The 19,040-nt window shown below is 51.0% G+C and overlaps 1 protein-coding gene and 1 long non-coding RNA gene across 10 annotated transcripts in view; one reads left to right on the plus strand and one right to left on the minus strand.

The window, feature by feature from the left end:
- Window positions 1–19,040, minus strand: part of COL27A1 (collagen type XXVII alpha 1 chain) — a 198,499-nt gene that overhangs the window by 138,010 nt on the left and 41,449 nt on the right. For 4 of the 8 annotated variants that reach the window (XM_066980818.1, XM_066980819.1, XM_066980816.1 and 1 more), the window contains 3 exons: window positions 16,716–16,925; window positions 12,693–12,991; window positions 3,871–3,941 (listed from right to left, as the gene is read on the minus strand). In XM_066980818.1, the coding sequence (XP_066836919.1) occupies window positions 3,871–3,941; window positions 12,693–12,748 (127 nt within the window). In that variant the 5' untranslated portion in view covers window positions 12,749–12,991; window positions 16,716–16,925. Of the gene's footprint in view, window positions 1–3,870; window positions 3,942–5,821; window positions 11,811–12,692; window positions 13,219–14,143; window positions 14,280–16,715; window positions 16,926–19,040 lie in introns of those variants that run through there. The other 4 variants (XR_010826088.1, XM_066980822.1, XM_066980820.1 and 1 more) reach the window with 3 other exon arrangements.
- LOC125181437 (uncharacterized) lies at window positions 11,887–16,125 on the plus strand. Of its 2 annotated transcripts, XR_010826089.1 has the most exons (3): window positions 11,887–12,100; window positions 13,215–13,609; window positions 15,453–16,125. It is a non-coding gene; the product is annotated as an uncharacterized lncRNA (long non-coding RNA). The 2 variants fall into 2 exon arrangements; XR_007160385.2 differs by lacking the exon at window positions 15,453–16,125 and having other exon boundaries at window positions 11,892–12,100; window positions 13,215–15,000.

Consider the following 19,040-nt stretch of genomic DNA (forward strand, 5'->3'; position numbering starts at 1 on the left):
CAGCTACTTAACTGGGGAAGATGCTCAGGTCCGTGCGAGAAATGCTGCGAAGGTAAATATGCCCAGACCTGAAAAAAGGGCTCCATGTGCCCAAAATCTCGTTCTCTTATTCCAGCTCTAGCATTTAGTCTAATAAAAGATAGCAACCACATGGTGAAGACAGATGAAGGTAAGGCGATGATGATTAACGTGATGCAATCACTGTTAAAATGAGCTAGGATAGCTCTATCGCCTTCCCTCCTCCCTGCCCAAACGCAATCCCCGTTACCCGATGACCAGCTAACTCTTGCATTTAAGCTCTCTTTGGGGAAGCCAGCCTGAGCAGGCTGCTTGCCTGGGCTGTGCAATCCAAACCCTGATCTCTCAAGGTAAGAATTTAACAATCAGAAGTGCAGCAGTGCCAATTATGGCTGCACATCAGTTAACATCAGGAGACTGCAGTTTTCCTATATTAAAAGAAAAAGCAAACCAAAGGTTGTCCAAAGGAGAAAAAAAAAAGCTGCTTTTCTAGAGGGGCCTTGGAATTTGGCCGCTTTTACCCTCGACTATTAAATATTCAGCACAATTCTCAATATTTGGAGAACCGGCACTAGAAAGACATCCTCACTTTTGGCCAGAGGGGCTGTAGACTCAAGCCAGTCTGAGGCCTGTAATGTCTCTGGTCAGGAAGGGAGGAGAATAGCAAGAAAACCTCTGTTCCTTGTCTTTGGCAAAAACAATGGCCATTTCTGTATGCAAGAACAAGTCAATCAATATTTTCTTTGTCTGAGATCAGCTTTATTCCCACTTCCCTTTTTCAAGACAGCTTGACTCATTCTCTCGCAGAGACTATCCTGGAGAAGATGTGTCAGACAGATGTGCAAGGGGACAGATATTTTCCCACTCCATAAAGAGAGGATAATTTAGTGCACAGCATGTTCAAGTGTTAGTAACAGTACTTCTGTACTAAGAAATCCTTGGTCCCCCACTGTTTTTCTGCCATATTGCTTTACAGGGCTGTCCCTCACCCCACAAAGGTAGCACTTTCCTCTCTCTCCACTGAACACAGCAATCACAGCAGCGTCTTCAAGCTGGATTGTTCCCATAGCCCATGAAACTGTAAAGGCCAAGGCATGGCTCTAGCAAAGTCAAGTGGGACCTTTGCCACAGACTTCAAAGGCACCAGGATTTAGCCCTAAGGAACTAAATTTACTGCTTAAGCTGGGAGCTAGACTCCAGCTTCCAATTTCTACATGTATTTTTAGGTTCACTCCCAGAGACAGACTGCGGTGTGTCTCTGCTAGGCAGAGAAGCTTTACACTCTGAGAGCTATTCATTCGGTAGCTGCTGTGCAAAGATGTAAGGATGTTTCCCTGCTCAAAGGATGCCGCTGCTGTTTGCAATACCAATCCAGCTGCTTTGTTAGCAACTGCACCAAACAGTGCTTAAGGAAAAGGAAAAAAAGCACGACTCAACCTCTCCTCTCCCTGAAAACCCACAAAGGTAGAGCCAAATTCTAGATGCCTACGCAAAGCCTGATTTAAACAGACCTCATACAGGACAGGGATGTGGATTTTCCAGCCCCAGGTCCAGGCACACAGCTCTGGACTCCTGTGCACCCAACCCGTCTGCCTCCGCGTCCCATGCCGACAGCCCAGGGATGGTGGGGCATGTCTCCAGGGATGACGGGATGTCATCGACTAACGTAAAATGCAAGGTAATTGTGGCTTCTTTAAATAGCTCCAAGTTTAGCAAAGCATTTTTTCCTCCTTCCATTTTTTTTCCTCTGTAGATTTTTCCATCAAAACACATTATTTAAAAAAATCCATTCACTTAGAGCTGCCTGCTCCCAGGTGCCTCAAACCTCGCTGCAGCATTCCTGTAGCAACACTTGAGCAACCGGGGAAAACTTTTCTACCAGACTCTGTGCATGAAGCAAGATACACAGAGATTCCTAAACAAGCACATGATCATCTCTGAAAGAGGGGATAAAGAGTTTTATTGCTACCCTTCGCCCTTCTCTCCCTCCCCCTTTCCCTACATAAAAATCTTTATAAAGAAAGAAGAAGCCAAAAGGCAGGAGAGAAATAACTCGCCGCTTCCTGGATTCCAGCAGCTGAGATCTGATGCCCACAACTAAAACTGGGTTGAACAAATGCTACATTTCCAAAAATCACTGCCCAGACCCTTAGTCAGTGCGCATCAGATGAACTCACTAACCTCATGATCGTTTGGATTTGTAATGCTTAGGGAAAACTCACCCTCGGTGCTCCCTGATTTTCCAGTGTGTAGGAAGATCTCTGAGCCTTAGAGCAATAACTGTGGTCTTGTCAATAGCCCCTAGCATTGGCTTCATTTCATCCTCATGCGCATCTATGAACAAGCTCTTATTTGTTTTTGTAAATCTCTCATTCAAAAATCCTGAGCGATAGTAGAGTCTCAAATCACCAGGGTTTCCTTACAGCCTTTGCTTCCTTGGAAGGTTTTGCTTTCTGGTCCCCAGAAGAGCCCGTCTCTGATTGTGGGGAAATTGAGCAGGACTTTGTAATTCCTTTATCACGGAGGAAGCATCTCAGAAGGGAGATATCTGCCACACTAAGGTAATGCACTAAGAGCGAAGTGAAAGAGTTTCCTTTGAATTGATGGTAACAATCAAAAAAGATGGCGCCATCCCATAATTATCCATCATTTTCCTCCCATGATAAAGACGAATCTAAACAGCATATTAAAACCTCCTTGAATAGGAGATGCCAAGACACAGTATTTATTCTGCCTCTTTATGAGCTGACATAAAACTTGCTCTGAAAACTGCTTGACTAAGTAATTCAGCCAGATGTTCACCTCTTTTGCATTGAAGCAGAATTCGGAAAATATTACATTTTTCAAAATTACTGATGGCAGGGATGTTATTTTTTCTTCTGTAAAAAGTGCTCCATGGGCTGGCTTACAGCTGAGCATTGACCAACTTTCTATTTTTCCTTCATGCTTTGGAGACTGAGAGGAGAGCCCTGGAGCCTGCTAGTCCACTTATTGTTGTCTCCTGATTGCAGGAAGCTGTTCAGTTCCAGCATGTACCCGCGTAAAACATCCGTGTGGAAGAGGTGTTGCTATTTTAAGGGCTGGCTCCCTGACAAACAGATGTTGCAGAGAGGCTCAGCTACCACTATCAGTTGTAAAAGATGCATTTATTTTTTATTTTTGTTGACTCTGAAGCTACCTCATCACGTCGGGGTCACTGATTATTGTAGCCCAACCTTTTGTCCTGTCTCCACCAGTGTTGGGAGGGGATGCCTAGAGGAGCTGGGGTGAAGATACATGGTCACTCCCTATAGAGCTCTCTCCCTGCAGCACAGGGACCGAGCCAGACGTAGTAATTCTCCTATCAGCCACTCCCATGGGATATTTCTTCCTGAAATTTGTTTTTACTTTTAAAACTCCCATAACTTCTGTATGCACAACATCACGTGTCTGCACCAGGTGTGGTTGGGTTGCATTCAAACCAAGGAAAAATCCGTCTGCCAGAGATGCTTAATTCCTTAATGCCCCGACCCCAAGGGGCACTTCCTAAAAGCAGTTAAGTACTAGCAAATGCAGGTAGATGCCAGTGACATTTTAAATACACTGAAGGGCTTCATTCCCATCAGTTCCACCAGGCAGACAGGCACTTCTGAAAGTCCTGGGGGGCACGTAATCACCTGTAAAAACCCGGTTCTTTTGCCAGCTGTTAACTGTGTCATCTACATCATGTGGATCACTGCAACGATCAGCAGTAAATGCACTTAATTCTGTGCACTAGGCTCAAGCATTATTAAATGATGGTCCTAAACTGATACAGAAGTCCTCGGCTCTTACTTTGTTTGAAAAAGGAGGGGGGAAAAAAGTGCAATTTACCTTCAGAATTTCCCTGTGTGAATCCCAGGAACCAGCTGAAACATAACACAGTCCAGACAAAGCAGAATCCCCTAGAATTGGAAAAGAAGAAAAAATAATGAGTTTCTACAATGTTAGCAACAGAAAACAGCCCTGTTAAAGGCCTTCTCCTGGACCACAAGTCCAGTGAAGTCAACGGCGGTGTTCACACGCCTCTAGGAAACGGGTGCTCAGCAGAACGGTGCCTGCTTCTGACTGAGATTTCATTTTGCTGCTTCAAAGTTCTCTAACCCCCCCCGAATTCAGAGGGAGGTTTTCCCACCAGCGTTACAGGCTGTTGATCAAATCCTGAACGAGGACCGGACCGGTGTTTTTAGACACAGCATCCCCAGTGCCAGGTCAGCAGTCCTTTCACTACTGCTGCTTGCTGGCACTCATCCTGCCTAGGACAGGACAGCAGAAATGCAACAGGATGGAGAAATAGTTCAAGATGGGAAGGCCAAAAGACATGCCAGCAGTACATGTGCATGTCTGTGAGGACACAGGTAGGAAAGGGGCTGCCACTCAGGGACAGACTGCTTGCCCTTGCATCTCAGCAAACAAGATCGGAGTCCTGTTGCTTTACTAAGTACTTAAAAATATTCTGAACATGTAAAATGCTACAGGGATTGACTCCTGTTTTTATACCAACACAAAGGTGGAGGACAACTTCTAGCCATTCTGCACCCTATGCCATTGCCACTAATGACTTTCTCATTAGTTTGGTATGGCAGGAAGTTTTAGAAAGCAAGAGCTGCAGGCTCCCAAGCGCAGTGCTCTTGCAGACTCCTTCATGTCTGAGAAGGAGCTGGGCAAACCTTTCTGTTTTAGCTAAACTTTAAGCCTCAGAGTGCCATTGAAAACAGCAGCAGAGAGGAAAAGTTTTACCAGAAAGGCAGCTGAAGCCCCCTTTCCCCCGCCAACTTCCTTGATTTGTAGCCAAATAACGAACATAGGAAACTCCTTGGTTAAGCTCACTTAAAATGGTCAGTGGAAAGTTTGGAGATTGAATTCCCTTGTCTTTGAGAGATGAGATTTAACAGCTCGATCAGCAAGGGCATCAGGCAGCTGGAGGAACTGAGTACAAAAAAAGTAAACTACAGAAAGTCCTCGGCCAGAAGAAAGCAGTGTGGGACACCCACCGGTTGCTTCAGCCAAGCCAGTGAGAACAGTGGGGTTTGCAAAGCGATGCCAAAGTGGAGCTTGCTCCTCTCTTTGGATCTGGCAGAGAGGAATCATTTATCAAATGGGATTAGAGACCACTCTTCTCCTGCCATCAAGTCTCAGCTTTACCTAAAAAAAATATCCTCTGAGACAATGCAAGACCCTGGGCCAGATCCTCACCTAGAGCAGGAGACCCTTTCCCACAGCTAAAACGAAGCCACTGTGATTTACACAGCAGCAGGGAAACCTGGCCTTGAATGCAAAAATCCATGCAGGAATCCAGCCACTAACTAATATTTTAAGGCTCGAAGGGACAAAATACTGGAGTGGCCCCACATCGGCTGGGAAAAAAATGAGATGAAGCACATCACTCTTTTGCTGTTTCCATTACCCTGACTCTGGGCTGCACATTTCAGGAGCTCTGGGCCTGCTTTAGTTTACGCACGAAGGAACAGCGGCGTGGAGTAGCCAAATCTTTCTCCGAGTCCTTTAGCCAGCTATATGCTAACCAGGAAACCTTCCGTGCACTCAGGAGACCTCCAGCTGGGGTGATGTGCCTGTTTTCTGCCTATCAAATCCCATGGGACACAGCTCTTGGGGGCTGGAGACACGGCTGCGTGCAGGAGAGCTCTTGGCCCTGCTCATTCAAGGGGAGTAGGAAGGCAGAGAGATTATGATGACTCCTCATGGCCAGCTCTAGCTGAAACCGTTTTATGACTTAAAAGAGGCTAAAATACCCTTTACAGAAGACCTACATTTCTGTGCTCACCTCCAAAGGATCACAGTGTTAGGACGCGGATTCAACTCCCACATGCGCACGGAGCGAAGGCCGCAGCGGGTGCCAGCAACGGGGTTCGACTGCCCGATGAGAGCACGAGGGGAAGGGGGCAACCAACACAACGTCAGCTCCAAAGCCAGAAGACCCAAGCATTAATAACACCTTTTCTCTGTCGAGGACTGGATTTGTCCAGCTCTGTACAAACCCTGGTGCACACAACACACCTAACCCAAGTCCACCTGCGTTCGGAGGGGTGCGGGAGAACCTTCACCACCCAAACTTGCATCCAAAATTCCTGTTGACCAACACAGCAAGGAGAACAAGCCTTAGGGAAAATCCAGCACGTAATTCCATTCCAGTGACACCGCCGGGGCTATAAAGGAGACGAATGCACAGCACGGGATCCAGCTGGCCCCAGCCCTGCTCCTGGACCCCTCGCGCAGCCAATGCTGTACGAGCTGAGAGCGGGGCCGAGTGCCAAAGCGCTGAAGAAAAACACTTTGGCAAAATTTACCAACTTAATGGAAAAAGCAAAAGCAGCTTCCAAATGGCAGACCTGTGACTGATGGGGCTGTTAATTATTGCAGGATTTTATAATGCAGGCTCTTTTTCCGTTACAACTCTGCAGCAACAGGATTGCATAAGCAGTTTGAGTAGCAATAGTAAAGGAAGACTTTTCTCCTTTTATAGAGCTATCAAACGCACCTTTCCTTTATCTCTGCTTCTTCCCACAAGCGGTGATTTCCACAGTAACTCTAGCAAGAGGCACCCACTAGAGGCATTCATTTCTTTTATTGCACAGGGCTTATGAATACCCAAATGAGGAACCCACTGCTATAGTTACTAGGCGAAGAAGTGCCCCTAAACACCTACGACGTAGGTTCACGTGAACCCTAAAAGTTTTCCAGTGGAGACACAAATTCCCTTTACAGCAAATTGAAGCTACTGACTCCAGAGCAATTTTGCTTCGTTACTTTTTGCAGACCCCAGGGATCTGTCCAGGGTTGAAAGCAAGAGACAACAGAGAGGGACAGAAGTGCAAAGGCTGTCAGCATCACTTCTCAGACTTGGAGGTGACTTCAGCACCTCCCCAGTGAGAATCAGGGGTGTGCAGGTAGCAGCTAGAAAAAAACACCCCGAGGAGTTCCTACAAAACTCAACCCAAAGGTCCTGGCACCACTTCTGCTGGGGCTGGCACCTCCTGGAGGTCCCTGCACGCGGTGCTCAGAACCAATCTGGAGATCTGCTGAAATCACGACTGCTAATTAGTGTACTAATTAGCAAAACTCTGCCCTGGGTTCTCAGCTTGCAGACTCACTTGCTATCTTCTTAATGCATATTAAAAATCAGACTTCTGGCAGCAGCAAGTTGTGGCAGGGGGGCTTACAGAAGTTATCACTGCTCCATGTGGCTTGTGCAGAGCGTGTCTTGCTCCCAGCCCCAGTACGGTCACATTCAGGTGGCAGCCTCAAGAGCAAAAGTAAAGAAAAGATCCTGCTGAACGTATCAGTTCTTACCTGACAGCCAATGGCTTCTGTAACAGAGGAAAAAAGGACTATGATGAATCTAAAGACAAGAGCAATACAACACCTCAAGAACAAACCTGGTCGGAAATTACTGATAAAAAAGTGCAAGTTTGACAAAGCTGAAGCAATCTGTAAAACACTTATTGATCAGCTAATTCTACACTTCACAATTTCTGGAATTGGTTGGCACAATTTCAGCATTCTTTAATTAAAAGTTTTGCTTTAAAAAAAAACGAAAAGAGGAAGTCCAAATTATTTTACATCTTGTTTGAGTAGATGATGGGTCAAAGCCGAACAAATTGTTACAAGGGCCCAAAGCAGTGGGTTTTTTTTTGCCTTCATTTACAGTGCAAGATGTCTTTGTAACTGCAAACATTCTTGCAGAGTGGAAAAACAATTCCCCCCGCACTCTCCTCCACTCAGGTGTATTTTTTTTTCCTGTCCAAAAGACCAGAAAGCCAGCTGGATGCTGAAAATTGCTTTTCAAGGAAGGCAAGTCTACATTTCTAGCTGTAGATCAAACAAGAGTTCTTAACAAGAGAAAATATAGATGTTGTTTAAGATCCCGTGCACATGACTGTAGGTGACTTTTTGTATGACTCCCAAGCAGTTCTGGCAGTCAACAGGAAACAAAAATCACAGCCTACGTACTGAGATTTTAAACTGCACCATAGAATTGATTCCACTCCCAGCTTTTTGAGGTAGAAATCTCATTTCATACTAGATCACCCTTTGCACAACAGACTTCTCTCTTTCCAGGGCTTCTGGAAACTATGGTATTTCTTCTCTCACCCCCTCAGTTTCAGGAGAAAGGGATGGGAACCTATCATTATGAGATGTCCCTGTTCTGACCCTGCATAGTCCTGTGCTAGACCCCTTTTTGGCAGTATTAACCAGATATTGGTTTATACCTCCAGTCAAAGATTTTGTCTGGTGCACCCAAGCTCTGCTGAAAAACTCAGCATGCTATGGGGAACGCGTCTGAGATGACTGAAATTGTATTCGCTTTTAACCTCCATTCAGCACCTACACTGTTTTTTTTTTTTTTGTTTGTTTGCTTGTTTTAAGAAAAGGGTTAAAACAGACAAGCAGATATGGTCCAGATAGATAAGTTTCCATGGTCATTTTAAAACGTCCTGAACATCCCAATCGCTCCACCCTGCCCCAGGGTTTGGAACGTGGGTGCAAACCCCCAGATTCCCAGGCTTTCTCCAGTGCCATTTCTGCCAAATCTCATCTTAATTCAGGGTGAAAACAGACTGAGAGCTGTGCCTGTAGAGGTCTATCTCAAGGTTTTGGCAATTGTGGACCAGAAAAAGCTACTGCTTCCTCAGGAGGAGGCCCCTGGTAGTGAAGAATGATCCATCGGGGTCTGATGAAAGGGAGGAATCACAGGCACAGAGGGGAGGGACCTCGGTGCCTGGCAGTGATACTGCAGCAGGACTCAAGCCCAGGCTGATCAGCCAGGCACAAGGAAGGCGTGGGTGCATAAAGGCCTGGTATTTGCTCCCCAGTGCCTACAGCTCCACGTAGCATTTCTCCATGGGGGTAATGCAGACCTGCCGTACACAGCATGTGGAGACGAAACACCAGCGTGGCCAACCCTCCCTCCTGCAGCTACCTCATTTTGTTCTTCCGAGGGTTTATGCTGATACCTGCAGACAAAGGGCTGATGGGGTTCGAAGTGCCGGTCCCTGTCCTCCTAACCAGGAACCAGAGCTCGTGTATTCATTGCTTCTTTGAGCTCCTGCTGCTGACAACCTGCTTCCTCATCGCTAGATGCAAGACCGACCGATGAGGCTGGGATGACTCAAACACCCTTCCAGATACCCCCCAGCAACTTCCCACAACACGGGATCTTTCCTGACAACGTGCTGCTTGGCCTCCTTTTGCTCACCATCACTGCCCGGGTTATTGGCTTTGCTGCCGTGCGAAGTGACAGCACTCACTGCGGCCCTGCCCTTTGTGTCCGCAGCTAGTAACTGGAGCCCTCGGCAAACAGAAGTGCTAAGCGTGATCTGTCATCTAACTCCTTTTTTGTCCTTCCAACAAATGCCTTTGCATTCCTTCATTTTGTCAATGGGGTTTGGCAGAGCTGTATAGAATTCCCCATTGTTTCCATTTGCACTTCAGTAAGTGTCCATCATTGCTACTTATGCCCCCAACAAACTGGCAGAGAAAGAGAGAGAAAGAAATAAAATCTCTATTTAGAAATTTCATACAACTCGTTATTGCAAGACCTGGGTGTCCCCTAGTCTTTAACGCAACGTAACGTGATGTTTTGAAGCATGGCAGTTTTATCCCCGCAGCCCAAAGCAGAAAGGGGATGAAGCTGGGACTCTGTTAGAGTGGCACATCGAGGTGGCAGCAGAGGGGGACCTGGGCACAGGACCTCAGCCATGACGCTGCCCTTTCCTCCTGGGACACAGCTCCAAGAGTCTGTGCTGCTGCCTCCTCTTCGCCCCACGGTACCAGCCCACCTGTACCGTTTGCCCAGTATTGCCCTAATTTGTCCCAAATCACCTGCCCTGCCTGCAGGGCCATCATCTCCCCTTGAAACAGGAGCTGGCTGGCTCCATCCCTTCCAGGGCTGCCCTGCCACTCGGTCCATCCTCCCCAGGGGCACCAGGCGGGTGCTGTACCACCATGCAGGGCCTTCCTCACCCAGCGGGTGCGCCAGGCAGCCCCGAGGCAGCATTAGAGCCACCACTCAGGGCTGTAGCAGCAAGCAGGGCGAGCTGAGGCTCGGGAGAAGGAGACCAGCCTCTCCTGGGCCAGCATGCAGCGCCGGGGCTGGAAGGAGCTGGGGTGGTGCAGATGCAGCTAAAGGGCACGAGTGCTACGGGCTGGACACATTCAATGAATGGCAGAGTGCAAAACCTTCTGTGGTATCGGGGAGCCTGTGCTCACTGAAAACGCAACAACAGAAACGATCAGGAAGAACATTTTAAGTTTGCAAAGCCTGTAAAGGTTTGTGTTCTCCTGGTTTTACAGGCTTTGGCTGCTTGGGCCAGAAGGCTTCGGTTCCCTCACCGTGCTCTGCAGCTGCTTCCCCTCCGCTGCTGAGCCAGCCCTGCCGTTCCCATCCAGGGGTGTCCCGCAGCCCGGCACCTTCCCAGCCACCAGCCCCGCTCCAGAGGATGCCGCAGGGGTGCTGGGACACTTGGGGACCCAGTGCCCCGAGCGACGGCACCAGGAGGTTCCCGTTAGGGGCTGCCTTCAGGAGCGCCATGCTCAGGACGCCGAGGCAGGCTCTGTGGCACCAGGGTGGCCTGGTAAGCAGCTCCTGGCTCCCGGGACCCTCACCGAGACTCCAGGCTTCGAGAGGAACACCCAGCTGTGGGGACGGCGGGCTGCGCACACAGCTCCGCCGGGCAAGTGGGAGCCCAGCACCGAAAAGCCCATCGGGAGATAATGCGAAGGGCAGCAAGCGACCTCTGCCGAGGAGGGAACGGATCAGCAGCACGCTGGCAAGGTATTTAACCCCGAGCAGATCCTGGGAACAAAAGGCGCACATATTGAGCCACCAGAAGAGACCACAGCGCAGATTTCCGTGGCACCTCGCACGGCGTTAGCCTGGGTTACAGAGATACGAGGGCAGATCCAGCCCTGCTGCGAGCACGCAGCCCCGCCGGGCGCCCCTTTCCTCGACCCGGCCTCAGCGGGGTCCGACGTGCCCTGGGGCTCGAGCAAGGTCCCCCTGTCCCCTCTTGCAGCATGACTGCAGATAACTTCACCGTCGTGCTCCCAAGGTAGCGCGAAGGGACCTCGCCTCGTGCCAAGTGTCTCCCCGGCACCCGGCCCTGCCCCTCGCCTCGCAGTGCTGCTCCGGGTGCCCCAGAGCAGTCCTCGTCCCCCTGCTCCCCCGTCCTCCCGTCGACTTCTCCATTTGTGACACAGCCACGCTCGCACGCTCCCAGGCAGGCACGGGGCTCCAGAGAGCACCCAGTGTTTAATAGGTGCAGCGGGGGGACAGTGCAGTCACCAGCATTTCCAGACACACCACAGCCACGTCCGGGTGAAAAAGCCCCAAAGCCCTGAAATTCGGTCCTCGTGAGCGTACAAACACGCACAAACTTCCCGAGCAGAGCTGGTTCCAGGCTCTGGGAGCGGTTCGGACCTCGCCACATAACTTTACACACACAGACACACGCATGCAGGGCAGGCGTGTGCTGAGCCTACAAAGGAAACTGCACATTCATCCCCGTCCAGCTCCGGCACCGCGCTAACGGGGCGGCTGCGGGGAGCGGGGTGACCCTCGGGGGGCACGCGGGGAAGGGGGGGGGGTTCCCCCAAATCCCCCTGCCCCATTTCCGTCCTTTCCCCCCATCTCACAGCCCGTCCCGGTCTGGCAGAAGCGCAGGGATCCTGTACACAACTTTTTCAAACTGCCAGGCAGAAGAATCCCAGTCCTTCCAAGGGAGTGTCGGTAAATCATCATTACATCCGACAACGCAACCAGAGGGCTTAACCCTTTGCTAGTCCCCAGGAAAATAACAACAACAACAAATTTAACAATGAAAATCCTCAAAGCTGGCCCCGGCTGCGTGAGAAAGAGGACAGGCAGGGTGTGGACCGCAATTTTTCATGTCTCTATACGTACAGAGATAGAAAGATATCTTTGTGCGCGCGTACACGAAGCACACGAACATGCCACCACGCACCCGCCTGCCTCCCTGGACGTGCCTCCCAGCCCTCCCCATGGCTCTCCCACTTTTCGGAGGACTGCGGTGGCGATCTCCAGGTACTCGTGCCCCCGTCCCGCGGTGCAGGGCCAAGGAGCAGCGTTCCCAGCCTGCTCCCCAGCGGGGCTGGGAACCTCCCGGCGCCTGCCCAGGGTGGAGGTGCCGGGGGGACCCCGGGGAGGCAGAATCGCCCGCTGCTGCATCTCGATGCGGGTGCAACACCCGCACCGGGGTGGCCCACCCCCGGGACCAGTTCCCGGACTGGGAGCTCCTTTCCCCGGGGCTGGGAAGCGGGGGTTCCTCCAGCCGTCCGCAGCACCCTGACCCCCAGCTCCGCACCTCACCAAGGCGCTCTCTCAGCACCAACCCCACACCCCAGCCCCATTCCCACCCTCCCGCTCCAGCGTGGCCTCCCCGCTTCCCAGCCCATTCTCCTCTGCAGCCCAGGAGTTTTCACATCGTCCCCTGGCAGCAGGAATGTCTTCCCCCACCCCATCCCCAGCCGCCCCGAGCACAGCGGAGCGGAGCGGGGCTCCCTCCCGGGCACGTTCTCCCCGCGCGCACCCCGCGGGCTCCCCCGGCCCCCCAAAACCCCATTTCCCCCCGGGATGCCCTTCCCCAGCGCCGGGAGAAGTAGGACTTTGTACTCACCCCCTGCCTGCTGCTGTAGCTCTGAGTCTGGAGACCGGCTCTGATTCCGGCTCCATCACGTTTAGTGCATTGTCTCTTTCGGGCAATTTTTGCGGCAATCCATCAGAAAAAGGGGAACAGGCCGGTTTGTGGGTACATCCTTCCCAGGAGCTCAGCTCTCTGCCTCTCTAAGGGGCTCAGCTGTGTCAAAGACACCCCCTGGCCCGGACGGCTCACTCCTTCCTCCTTCTCTTCTGGGTCCTTTTGCTTACACAGATCTTTTAATCCCATTTAACTCCCTCTCGGCAGACTGCAATTACCTTGGGAGAAAGGAGAGAGAACAGAAAGTACACGCTAGGAAGCCAGGCTGGCCCATGGTTGCTGGACTTCTTGCCTCTCTTTTTTTTTTTTTCCTCCTTATTAATAGTACAATTGCTGTGATCCCTGGTTTCCAAAATCCTTGATTGAAAGTGTTTTTTTTCTTAGCTGTTACTTTTTTTTTTTGGTTTGGTTGGTGGTTGTAATTATTATTTTTATTTGCAGTGCAGATGTGCCTCCCACCCCCTCAAAGATCTCTCCTCTGGACTTAGAGAGAAGAGGAAAAGGCAGATTTTCAGAAATGAAAATTATTTAAGGATGTCCCTGCTGCCTCTCTCTGCTGCCCTCCTCTGTAGTACTGAAGCACTTGCAAAAAATAATACAAAGTAAATAAATAAAAAATTGAAACTTCGGCTAGAAGAGCTGCAGGGGAGTAACCCAAGACCCCTTCCAGGCTGTGCAGAGCAAGAGCGGGTGACTCCGTGGAGGAAGGCCCAGCTCTGGAGGAGGCTGCTGATGGAGATGGCTGCTTGGCCATGCTCGCCTGCCCGGCCACGAACCCTCTGCCCAAAGCAGCTCCAGCCCAGTGCACAGGGACGGCAATGGACCCGCAGTATGAGGTACCTGGCGTGGCTTCTCCCCGTGGGCACAGCGCTTGGAGGAGGTCAAGAGCCCACGGAGGGGGCTCGGACACGCAGGAGCCCCCCGGTCCCCTCCTCGCCCTGTCCTGCTCCCACGGGGAGGGAGCGAAGGGTCCCGGGTGGGGGCATCCCCAGACCCCCTCTCCTCCCACTGCCAGGTGATGGAGGCTGGAGCCTGAGGGGCTGGGAGGGGGGAAGGAGTTTCCTTACGTGAAGTCCAGCAGAGGAAAGCAGATCCCAAGCCCACCCAGCCAGCTGTGCCGCGAGAGTGGACTCTGTGCTGGACTCGCCTCCCTTTGCCCTCTCCTCTTCCAGCAAAACCCCACCGAGCCAGGATCCCCCCAGGCCCCATCCACCGTGCGCAGCCAAGGTGTCAGGCAGGTCCCTCTTGTCCATGTTGCCCACGCCAGGACACGGCAAAGCCCTCAGCTCTGGGGGTCCCCTGGTGCGGCCGAGCCCCCGCGTGCCCCCCAGCCCTGCCCCTCGCGCAGCGTCGCTGCCTTGGGCACTTACTTGGCGAGGCGGGAGGCTGTGCAACGTCTCCTTGCAGCCCCACCTTCATTGGCATTCATTTGTCCCAGCAGCTTACAACAACGTCTACTTCTTAAAAAATACTACTACTACCAAAAAAATAAAAAAAAAGGCAAAAGGAGCAAACACACGCACACAAAAAAAAATCCAAAGCACCCAAGCCCTTTCCTGCCTCCTTCCCCTTCAGTCCCAAGGTGTCTGGAGCCAAGGGGGTGCCTGCCAGGCTCAGGGCCCCTGGCCGAGCCAAGGCTCCCTGGCAAGGCCGGGTCCCCCCAAATTCAGCGGGTAACCCGAATTCCCCCCAAATTCAGCAGGTAATCCTTCCCCGGGGCGCACGCAGGCAGGGGCCCCGCGGGTCCAGGAGGGAAGGTGGGCTGCGAGCAGGAGGGACACGGATGGGAGAGAGGTGGAAATTATAAGGCTGCCCTTGTCCTTTTAAATAGCTGCAGCCAGGGGACTCCGCTGGCTGGCTGGGGTGCCCCAGGTATCCGATTTCAGCAAACAGCAGCTAATGAGAGGAGATCCAGCCTCCGAGGGGCAGGTTCAGCGCTGCCCTGCGGGCAGGGGGGCACTGGGGCACCCCTGCAGCAAGGGATGTGAGGGGGGGGGAGGCTGGAGGCTGCCGGGCAGAGCTGGGGGCAAGGAGGGCAGGCTGGGGTCCCTGAGCTGCCAGGGTTACGCTGCAAAGGTTGGATCCTGCAGGTGCTGAGCCAGCCCGGGGGTTTGCTTTGCATGGGTAGGGGGCTGCGCGCCCCCAGGATGGGGGAAAGGACCAGGCAGAACCACAGCACCTGGCTGTGGGCCTTAACCTTAGTACTCCCCCCCCAAAAAAAAAACAACCTACAGCTGCAAGTAGGATGAACACCAACCCACCGAGTCCCTGAACTTGAAGGTTTTGCTGGGAGCAGAAAATTCAAGGAGCCGCTGGCCTGACTCAGCACTGCAGGTTTTACTCGAAAAGGTGACCTCAGCGTGGCCAAAAGTTAAGGTTTCCACCAGAGCTCAGACCTCCTGTGACGTCTCCTGTTACCAGGCATGCTGAGAGCTTTTCTTTAATACAGACATTTGGCTGAGTCGTGGTTGCTTGCAGGGACTGTGGTTTTGCATCTCCCAGTTTCTATAGGCAGGAGATTTTATTCATACCTTTGCTCTGAAACATCTGCATTTTTCTTTCTCGCTTGCTATAATCGAGGAAGCTTTAAGCAATAACAATAAAGCACAAAGGAATTTGAAATAAGCGGTGTTATGACTGGGATAAATAAGTAACAGCCTCGCGGTCCACTTTCCTCAGGGACACTTTTCCAGAAGCGTGCAGCCACGTTACGCGCCCAGACACTTGCTGGAAGCTCCTGTGCACGGGCAGACCTGTCGCAGCGCCCTGAAGTCCCAGGAGCTCAGACAACCCATCCAGACCAGCTCTGAGGGCTGGGACTTGAGGGACAAAAGGTAGTCACACAGCGTGTCAGAAACCACATAAAACTCTATTTTCTCAGCTATTTTTACCCCAGCTGTTTTTCCATGTTTCTCAGTCATGCATTCCTCGCTGAGAAACATATTCTAGCCAAGCCTAGAGTGTTTTAAGATTAAAGCTTTAGCTATTATATATATATATATATGCATATAACTTTGCAAAGAAACGTATGGAAATTCCTGTGCTGTTGACTATGCTTTGTAGCCTACTGTTCTTTTCTAATTTCTAACTTTTCCAAAACCAGCAAGTATTCAGAAACTGTCCTTCCCCTCAAAGAAAACCATGCTGTCCCAGAGACCAACAAGGGTCCAGCTTCCCAGAGCAAGGGACAGAGATGAAAGCAAAAAGTTGTGCTGCAGCTTTTTGGGAAGATGCACACAGATGCAGCAGGGACAGGTAACTGGTAAGCAAAAGGACTGGCAGAGCTTCAGGACCGTAGTGCTGCAGAGACCACAACGAAACACACTTGGAGCCCCAACCTGCAAATATTTATGTACGTACTTAACTTTGCTCATATGAACGGTTTCAAACCAAACACATGCATAAAAGCTTTGCTAGCATGCAGACTTAAATGTAGCCCAGCAGTAGGAAAAAGGGAATTAGTTTAAAACAAAAGGAAACCCAACATTGCTGAAGCCAAGAGTAGTGCCAAGTGAATTCAGGTTCAAAAATTAGACCTCATTCTTCAAAAAGAGAAAAGCCACAACATATGATCTGAATAGAAATATATTTAGCAGATTTATTTTTCTTTCCTTCCACATTTAAATAGAAGCCATTTTAAAATACTAAATAAACTGAAGTAAATCAGCACAGCAGTGAAATGTAAAAAAAAATATTAAAAAGGCAAGAAAAAAAGAAAAAAAAAAGGAATTGAACGTCCTAGTTTAATTAGCCAAAATAAGAAAAGTACAGGGGAGGAGGAAATACCACCACACACCACACGACACTGGGAACAGAACACTTGCTTTTGACAAAACACACCTCTCTCTCAAAAAAAAGCAGCATGTCATTACTGCTTGAATAAATACAGCGTTTAAAATATTCATCCGCGTTTAGCCAGTTTCCAAAAGAACCCGCACCCACCTCTCCTCTGGGTCCGTAGCTTGGTTGAGCATCAAGGCCCTCATTAATACCGTCCCATCCCTTTGCTCCTCTCGGAAAACCAGGCGTGAAGGCACCTACGGGCCGTGGCGAGGCAGCATCACGCGGCGGTGCGCAGCTCCCAGTGCCGGCTCAGAGGACCGGAGGAATCCCAGGCACAAACCTGGGCCTGCCCTCCCGTTTCGGCTCAGCCTGCAAGGCAACAGCACTGAATTACCTTCACACAAGTCAGGAGAGCGTCCCGAATCCCTCGCTGCCCCCAGCACTCACAAGGAATTACAGGGATGTGTCTGGATATATTTAGATAAATGCCCTATTCAGATTGAGGGCTGTGGCACGACCGGGCAGAAGGCACGGGCGGTGTGAAACCCCAAGCACAGGAAAAGCCTGTGGGAGGGATCAAACAAACAGGCAAAGGCAAGATGGGATAAAGAGCCTTTCACTGCCCTCTGGGCTGAGGATCTGCTCCATCTAACCTCGGTGCCTGGTGAAGGGCTGCTGGAGCCATAGGGACAAGGGAACCCACCCTGCGGCAAGTGCCGCTGCCGCGAAGGAGTGACGGCGCTGTGGTGACGGGACGCAGCCATGCTGCGTGGCCCAGGAACGCACACTGCCTGCAGCAGAGCTCTGGAGGAGGGCTGGATCCACTCCTGTAAACCCAGCAGGAACAGAAGATTAACCCCCCACAGAACTGGGACTCAGCCCCAGCCCACGCAGCAGCATGGGGTGCGCCTGGCTGTCCTGGGCCGGGGTTGACCTGGCAGCCATGTCACATGCCAGGAGCCCGGACATCGAGAGGCCCCCGGAGAGCCGGGGACACCAAGCCCTGCCTGCAGGGCTGCACTAGGCCATCGGCACCAAAGTGAGCACCCGCAGCCCCTCCTGCTGCCTCTGGGATCTTTGGGACCAGCCCAGCACCCCTCCTGAAGGGATGCGATGCCCAGTGCAGGACCTCCTAATCCCAACACGACTTTTCCATCCAAATCCCGTATTTAATGTGACCATACTGCCATTTCTCATGCTTATGAGCTCTGTTTGGGCAAACTGGCACTAGTTCAAGCCCTGGGCTCAAGTCTTTCCTGCCGTAAGGGACCTGGGCATGAGCAGAAACCTGCTGGTGAGCTTCAGGTGGCTGACGAGAAGTCTCTCCACACACGGCACGGTCAAAGACTCCATGCAGGCAGAAGCTGGCCCAGCTGGGGTCCAGCTGATTCACCTGTTGGTTTTCTCTGCCTGGCTTCAGCCACCTCTGCAAGAGCATGAGGCTTCAGCTGAGGAGAGAACGCGCAGCAGTTCTGTTCTGATTTTAGACTGCTGTCTGACATCTACTCTGTAATGCAAAAGATGCTGTGGGTTATGTTTCTTGTTCCCAGTGCACCAGGGAGAATATCGCTTATATGGGAGATGTACAGAAAGCTCAGAAGTCATATAACCAACCAAGTTTGTACCCAGTGCTATTTCCTCCCTCTCAGCAGCCTGACAAACCCCATCCCACCCCGTGTCACAGGCTAGTGGTGACATGTTTGAACTTCTGCAGCCGTTTGATGTAAAATGTTTTAAATTCTTTTTGGGAACACTAAAGGCTTTTGTCTCTTGACCGGTGCTGCAGGGATGCCATGTCTGGCAAAGACTGATCTTTCTGTGCTTTCTGGCTATGCCATATCACATCGGGCTGCCCAGCTGGCTGAGAGGTAGGAATTGCTGGTAATCATTAAACTGAGCCTTTTTCCATCGGAATGAAAGGAAACACAATGCCGCGATACAAGTCCAAGCCCACCCTTCCTAAGGAAATGATGACTGCTGATTACAATCCTGCCAATACGCTTCTATTTAGACATTTAGGGAACCGCAGTGTTACAGATGGCTGCGAAGCCGATAGTTCAACTGATGTTACAAGCGCGTGGTGTCAAACTTACAGGTAAGCCACAACAGGGTAGTGCATTGCATACTTCCAGGGGAAGATGTTCCAGGGAACAGCTCCTAGTCCCTGACTGCCTTCATTTGAGGTACCAGGCAAAGGCTGCCTGGTTTTGGTAACATCCAATTCCCTTGTTTGTCCAAAGCAGATTCCTAAATTTTGTTTAGGGATTATTCAGACACTGGTGCTGTGGGAAAATACAAAAGAGCCAGCACTGCTCGGCAGTTCTGAGCAGCATCCCTACATCTAAGCACCAAACAAAGTATTCCAATGTTTTTGGCACTGCGTGGTGATCCAATTCAACACTCTGAGCTGCACAGCACATAACCAAGGCTGGTTTTCCCCTCTTTCCATAGAAAAAAAAAAAAACACAAACCCAGCCCACCATC

This window comes from Anser cygnoides, chromosome 20 (genome assembly GCF_040182565.1).
Source record: "Anser cygnoides isolate HZ-2024a breed goose chromosome 20, Taihu_goose_T2T_genome, whole genome shotgun sequence".
Classification (NCBI taxonomy): domain Eukaryota; kingdom Metazoa; phylum Chordata; class Aves; order Anseriformes; family Anatidae; genus Anser; species Anser cygnoides.